Genomic DNA, 7299 nt, shown 5'->3' with positions numbered 1-7299 from the left:
ATAAGAATTAGTTATAAGAAAAAGACAAGATGTTGAGTGATTTATTTATTGATATCTCTCAAGGTATCTAACAATTCATTAAAAAAAAAGTGTCAAACAATTTACAAACTAATTTGTTTTAGATCTGAGTTTTCCTTCAACCATGGCACAAACTTTTTTATGTTATGGGGTATTGATGTCATTTTACTTGTGCTCAAAAAAATGTGCATTATATTAAATCATTTGATGATACCAAGAACATCTCATTTTCAAATCAATTTTCGAAACCCTTTTATTTCCATATCATTTTAACAAACTTAGAAATAAGACAGGCAAAATTAAAAAGAAACGGGTCCAGATTGAGATACCATTAAACAAACCCGGTTCGGCCTATGCTTGGCCAGTTTGAGTTGATTGATTAAGATTCTTCTCTGGGCTTCCACAGTTAAATCCGGTCTAAATCTGTTGGTGTTTGAGAAAACCATATCTATAATAAACTGGTTCTGATCCACGGCCAGATCAGATGCAGTTATGGGCAATTAAAAATTGTTTATCAAAAATATAAATTAAAGAAATATAATCTGAAATGGTTTGGTCTCTGTAGCAAAGGTGATGAGTGCATCTTAAGCAAGAATTTCTTTTTGGCATTAGCTCAACGAAGAAGCTTCACATGCTTCAGAAGCCATGTGAATTTTCTTTATCTACTTTGCTTCTTTATTCTCTAAACCCTCTTTAATATCTTTGATTTTTCCTTTTTGCAACTTTTACTTTTGGTTTAATAGCTGAAGGGACACCATAAAATCATGCATAGAGCTTTTGAAACATACAGTATCAGCAGGTTAGGTAAGAACCAAGTAATCTACAAATATGAGAAACACAAGGACTCTTTTCTTTTCTTGATAAATCAGTGGCTTTACCATATGGATAATGCACCTTGGTCTAAGTTCAATGATCGATTCTCTCAGATTCACTTCTCGTCCAACCCAATTGTACTATTGCTCCTGTGGTGCCAGATTCTTATAATGCCGACATGAAAAAGGGACAATGGGAATGCTACCATTCTTACAAGAGTCCAAATCCTCTGCTCCCAAGCTGTCCATACACCATTGCTCTTACCCTTACTAGAGTCCAAATCCTCTGCTCTCGACAGGCCTAACACAGTGCAGACCCCACACTCTTGTGAGAGTAGGAGTAGCGGAGTATATATGGAGGCAGCTAAGAGCAGATGATCCACTTTATCAAGGACTTCAATATACCCATATCTTGGGATTACGACGAGCTTATAAAAATATCTTGGATTACAATTGTTGGCACCTATCCCTTTCCCAACCAGTTAATATCTAGACACCTCTTCTTTTATCAGTATCGTTGGCCATATAGTTGTCTCAGCATCATGTTGGCCCTTTTTTTTTTTCCTGAATCTCAAGTGAAGTGGTACAAAAAAATTTTAAAAAAATATATTTTTTCATGAAATCTCAAAAGTATAATTTGTTTGTTTCAATGGGGTGAGAAAGTTGACAGCTTGTCTGTTATGTGGCATGCTGAAATTTTTTCACTTCATCCATTTTCAAAATCCTACTAAACATGTAGAATTTTGTAAGAAAATATGAAAAAAAATGAGACTTACATATAAAATCTTTTTGTTTTTCTTTTATTCTCCCACTATATTATATTTAGGGTTTCACATATTAATTTTTTTCATCCTCTTTTTCTCACCCCACCTCTGCACATGGATGGTGCCGTAAAATTTGTAAAAGATGATAGGGTTGTTGATTTTAATTATTTTGATAGGACAAGTAACATGTTGTATTTTTTTTTTTGGTGTCATCCCACCGGAAAAAACAAAAAACCCCCCTTACAGCCCTAGTGAGAATGGAAAGATATTAAGAGGGTCCTTAAAAAAAATACTAAAAGTCTACATCGTTTGCAAACCTTAGGGGTGACTATCATCCATCGAGCCTTCCTTACCTAGCAAAGGAAAAGTTTCTCCTTTCTTTTTCTTCTTACATGTATCAAAATTTTCTTTTGATTTCAAACGAAAAATGTTGCAAAAGATTTCGATGAAGCCCTATAGTTTCCAAGTTTGATGATAAACCCATTAAGGAATAGGTGGAGCTGAAGTTTTGTGGACAGGTACATCCATAAAGAGAAACAAGTTATCCACCTCGGGCATCTGACAACACTGTTCTTGAAGGCATTTGTGTTGTGGTTGGTCGTATTATTGTGCAATTTGACTATGAGAAAGACATTTCTTTCATAATTGATCATTTAAAAACGATTAAGTTGTCGTGACAAAACCAATGCTTCATAGTATAAGATCAAGAGCCCCTACCTCTTTGAATCAAGCCAGGGGTGAAGTATCTCTAGTATTAAGCACAGCCTTCAGTAGCAAAACTAAATGGCAAGCGAATGGCCTCTGTTGCATACTTACCTGAAGGCGCCCAATCTTATATGAAGTGTTCGTCTTTCTATTACAAAACCCACATAACATTACGTGTTGCTCTTTTGTTCTTTGGTTATGCTTTATGTGATTCTGTTCGGACAAATGCAAACTTACAAACCACTTGATGAGAAAGTCTGAGACAAACTGTAATAATCTTCACCAGGAACTTAATCTGGAGCCAGTACCCACAAAATTAAAATCCAACAACTTTTCAAGGCATAAGCATGATGTACAGCATTAAAATATATTAATTATGCTGTTTTGATAGATTACAAACTGAGACTAGAGCATGCTGAAACAACTGACTATAAAGCTTATATTGCTAGCATTGAACTTGCTTTGTGATGGTTTCAACTAACCTTACTGAATAAAGGTCAAAAGAAAAACTAATCACGCAGCTACTAATGAAGGCACAGGACTTAATTGAACTCATAACAGATGAACCATCATAATCTCATGAAGTACATGCATCATAATCTATTTTACTATTGCCGTTAGGTGAATTACTTCTTTTTTTTCTTCTCCTCTTCCTTCTTCTTCTTCTTGTGGTCCAGTTCCACCTTATTCTTCTTCTTCTCCGGTTCCTTCTTCTTCTCTGGTTCCTTTTTCTTCTTCTTCTCCTGTTTCTGCTCCTTCCCCTTAACCTTTTCCTTTTTCAGAAGATGCTGCTTCTGGGCAGCGGTGGCAGTGGCTGCTGTTGGTTGGTGGGAGCAGCGGTTGCCATTGCTGCTGACTGTTGGCAGTGGCTTCCGCTGAGCCAGAGCAGTGGTAGTCACTGCTGGGTGGCTGCAGCAGCCAGTACTGCTGCTGGACACTAACAATGGTTGTGGCTGCTTGGCCGGTCGGCTGCGGCAGCTACTGCTGCTGAGGGTGGTGGGCAATGACAGTAGCTGCTGCTTGGCCGGTCGGCTACTGCTGCTGATGGTGGTGGGCAATGACAGTAGCTGCTGCTTCGGCTGCTTGGCCGGTCGGCTGCGGCGGCTGCGGCGGCTACTGCTGATGGTGGTGGGCAATGACAGTAGCTGCTGCTTCGGCTGCTGGGCAGTGACACTGGCTACTACTGCAGCTTGACGGGGGCGGCATCTGCGGTTTCTGCTACCTCTGTTGCTCAACAATGGCAGTGGAGCACGCTGCTGCAGAGGCTGAGTGCTGACAGTGGCTGCCGCTGCAGGTGGGCTGTCACTACCACTAGTTTGACCCCCTGGAATCCCAACCGGCACACATGAAGTTCTTGATGTGTTGGGTTGGCTCCGGCTTATACCAATTTGTATCTTCCGAACATGTATCCCTTTATGTTTATTATCACCAGACCTTTTAGTGGTGACTGACTTTTTACTTCGAGATGTTCGGCTTTTAGAATTAGGATAAACAAAATGGTTTGTCTGTCCAGGGTTAGCCGTTGGTGTTTGTGAATTGTCACCATCGGTTGAACCATTACTGCTAGCATGCTCCAATGATTCACCATTTGTAACTCCAACTCCAACCAGACTTGTCCAAAGCCAGACATGTTTTGCTGCAGCAGCAAGCACGGCAGATGCCTGCTTCGGTTGTGCAAGAAGAATGTTATATCTCCTCATACTCAACTGATGGAGTGCATTGGAGAAATCACGATCACCAGAAATCAGCAGCAAGTTTGCTGGAGCAGGATTATCCACAGCCCAAAGCAGCATATCCACAAGAATCTTCTTGTCACTGGCATCTTTAACACCTGTTTGAATTAGCATGCAAAGTTTAACACAAGTACTTTTATAACACAATGTGGTAAAATTGGCTCATTGAAACGTAACAAGAGACTCTGACTAAGACAATGATCCCTAGGTATGTTGCACTGGTACTAAGCACCCAGCACCAAATGTTGTTTAGCATATTGCACCTCCAGACATTTTGGAAAAATGGATGAGGCTCCGGCCGGCCATGTACAAATATCAGTACGTAAAGACATAACATTAGAAGATAGCACTTGAAACTAGGGGAACTTATAACAGAAATATTTATGACTAATAATCAGAGATTGATAGAAAGATATTCAGATATAATGATTAGAGACATATTAGAAAGGAGAACAGACAAAGTTAGATAGGAATACAACCATTTGATGAGATGTAAGACAGGTAAATACATATCTATTGTATACTGGGAGACACGAGGAAGAAGACTGAAGCATATATTAACAATGGAACAATAACAAGAATCATAGTTTAAAACTGTAAATGAAAGGTATTTTAGATCTGGCAGCTTAATTGGCACCATATGTTTGTGGACATAAAGCCACATGTTCCCATCAACTCATTTTTGCATCATAGAGTTCACCATGAGGTAAAATACCGGGTTGAAAGATGGGTGAAAAATCAATCTATGAAACAAATGGTCAGATGATCTAAAATACCATAAATATATGGTTTGTTTTATGGTCAAGCAATGCGGATGTGAGTGTTGGCCACCAAAAATTCCTCATCTATCCCATGATTGGATACCCTTACATGTTATTAATTGGTCACCGGCATACAGAAGAAAAATCTATGATACAGTTTAGAAATGTGTCTGGAACACATTGTTGCTGTTCCACCACTGCCACAAGACCCTAATGGCTCCTAGAACACATTTTGATACAAAGCTGTTGTTCTAATTAGAAATGCATGCTAACAACCAGTTCTCGAAATACCAGACTCCCCCATCCCCCCCCCCCCCCCAAGAATCATAGTGCATCAGAAAAAGAAGTAAACTGACTGGTAGGCCCAACTTGATAGCCTTCTCTATTTATGCAGTTGTATTCCTTTGATTCACAATAAAATTGGAACCAACATGTGCAGTGTGCCAGAAACCAGTGAAAAACAGAAGGAGCAGTGAAACTTGGTGCCCATTTTCTTGAGCATGACACCTTATTCAGAAATTTTAGACGATTACATCAATATGGAACATCATCTTGCATTACAGCAAGTATCCTGCCAATGGTAACTTAGCAAGGCTGTAAAACCTACATTCTAAGGCCTCAAAATTCCCACATTTGAAAGTTAAAATTTAGAAAAGAAATGGGATCATGTGTATGGATTTGTGCTTCAGTAGGAACACCATTTACTAGTTGCATGCAACAGATTGCGAAGCTCGTGAATCTTAATAAAATGAAATAAAAAGATGAACCTCCTCAAAAAGAAGACAAACAAGCAAAAGATATACTCGTGAGTTTCAGAGATGTACAAAATTAGCCATCAATTGAATAAGTGTTAAGAGTCAAGCCCAAATTTCATTGAAACAAGAATGAGACTATCAAAGACAGGGGCAGGACTACCATCAAAACAAAAGAACTTTTCTTCCTTCGTTCACAATTTTCCTTTTAACAAAGAGACAAATAATTCAGGAGATTATGATCAGATAATCAAAGAAGAAAGCAAAAAGTGAATTACGGTTGGCAAGTCACGAATGAGTAAATGGTGGACGAAACTGGGAAAAGATAAAGGTCGCCAACAGCGAACAGGGAAGAACAGGGAACAACAGGAAAAGGTAGAAAATCGAGAGGAAATCAAAGAAATCTTTACCGGCAGGAACGTGATTGAGAGCGATTCCGGTGCTCCAGAGTGCCTTTTGGACAGGGTTAGGGATACCATTCGTATCGCCGTAAGCTGAGATGGTGATCGGACCGGAGTAGCTCATCTCGGACAATGCAGAGCTTATTTTCTGCGCGATCGCATCTGGGTCGCAGGCTCTCGGAACAGCGCAGTTCTCAATGTCCCACCAAACCGACGTTTTCGCCTTTTGAAACTGTGCATCTGCAACTCCACCGCTCGCCATTGCCGCCGTTGACGCCGTACTCACCGTTCCACCACCACCACCACCACCAACGCCACCACTGAAAGAAAGTATATATCACTCACTCTCAAGCCTCAGCAATTCCAACCCACCACCTCTCAAACCTTCTTTCTCTGTAATCAAAAAGGCTGAAAACAACCATCACACAATTCACAGAACAACCACTCCGACATTGGAAAACCTCTTGAGTTTCTACAACTGAAATCCTTAAAAAACTCAATCGATACTCCAACTTAAATGGTGAACTGAAAAGTTATTCCTTTGGGTAAAAACAGACGAGAAATGAAAGAAAAATCACACACACATGCACACACTACTACCATCTTCCTTAGCCGCGTTACCTTCACATTACCTTCTCCAGTCAGTCCTCCTCTTGAAAGGAAAGGAAAGGAAAGGAAAGGGAAAGGGAAAGGGAAGGGCAGTTGGGAAAGCAATCATATGTACGGAAAGTTGAAAAAAAAACAAAGCATCAAGGGTCTCTCAGTCAGTCAGTCTCTGTTTGGTGCTTGAATCGACCATTTTCCGTACATAAACTTTAAAGAAACCGTGTTGTTAACCTGCCACGTCTCTTACCCCTCTACGAAGGAATCCTTTCATTTGCAATTTGCTTACGTTAATAAGAAATTTTTATTTGTTGCTTTTTCCTACCGAATCTCTTTTCCATCGGAATCTTATTATATCTTGCATGTCTGAATCAGCTTGGATTCGGAGGATATGGTGTAATTATCTTGCATGCCTGCTAACTCTCTTCAGAGGATATCTTCCAATAGTGTCTAGTGAATATTAAAAGACTCAGTTAAAACATTAAATTTTTATCCTACTTGAAAGTAAATTCCGTGAAAAAGCCCTAACCTACTTTCAAATTCAACTCCAATCTTTTTCAAGTAATTTAGCATTTTAAATGCTAAGATAATAGAGAGTATTTTAAAGTTTCAATAATAATATTAGTTGAGGATGATTTAGGGGTTTAAGTACTAGTACAATTGCAAGTAATTTGTGATTTAAAATAATAATAAAATAAAATTTTACATGAGTTCCTTCCATTTCCATAGGAAATAGGGTGCATCTTTTGT

At 39.2% G+C, this 7299-nt stretch overlaps 1 protein-coding gene across 1 annotated transcript; it reads right to left on the bottom strand.

Annotated features, from left to right (window-relative positions):
- Positions 1-2461: 2461 nt before the first annotated feature.
- LOC149029251 (uncharacterized) lies at positions 2462-6658 on the bottom strand. The gene is made up of 2 exons (XM_089141280.1): positions 5956-6658; positions 2462-4130 (listed from the first exon to the last, which is right to left on the bottom strand). Exons 1-2 carry the CDS (start codon positions 6206-6208, stop codon positions 2926-2928), a joined length of 1458 nt encoding a protein of 485 aa, XP_088997406.1. The 5' UTR covers positions 6209-6658; the 3' UTR covers positions 2462-2925.
- Positions 6659-7299: the final 641 nt, after the last annotated feature.

Source organism: Hakea prostrata, chromosome 1, assembly GCF_041222555.1.
Source record: "Hakea prostrata isolate BN-2017 chromosome 1, UWA_Hpros_2, whole genome shotgun sequence".
Taxonomy (NCBI): domain Eukaryota; kingdom Viridiplantae; phylum Streptophyta; class Magnoliopsida; order Proteales; family Proteaceae; genus Hakea; species Hakea prostrata.
The sequence above is the reverse complement of the archived record's forward strand: the minus strand, read 5'-3'. Positions and strand labels throughout refer to the sequence as shown.

What these genes read in the sequence shown, in the direction of transcription:
- LOC149029251 (XM_089141280.1), bottom strand. Translation starts at nt 6,208, where the DNA reads ATGGCGAGCGGTGGAGTTGCAGATGCACAGTTTCAAAAGGCGAAAACG. An exon ending in TCTCAATCACGTTCCTGCCG is followed by an intron (nt 4,131 to 5,955) that starts GTAAAGATTTCT and finishes TAATTCAAACAG; the next exon opens with GTGTTAAAGATGCCAGTGAC.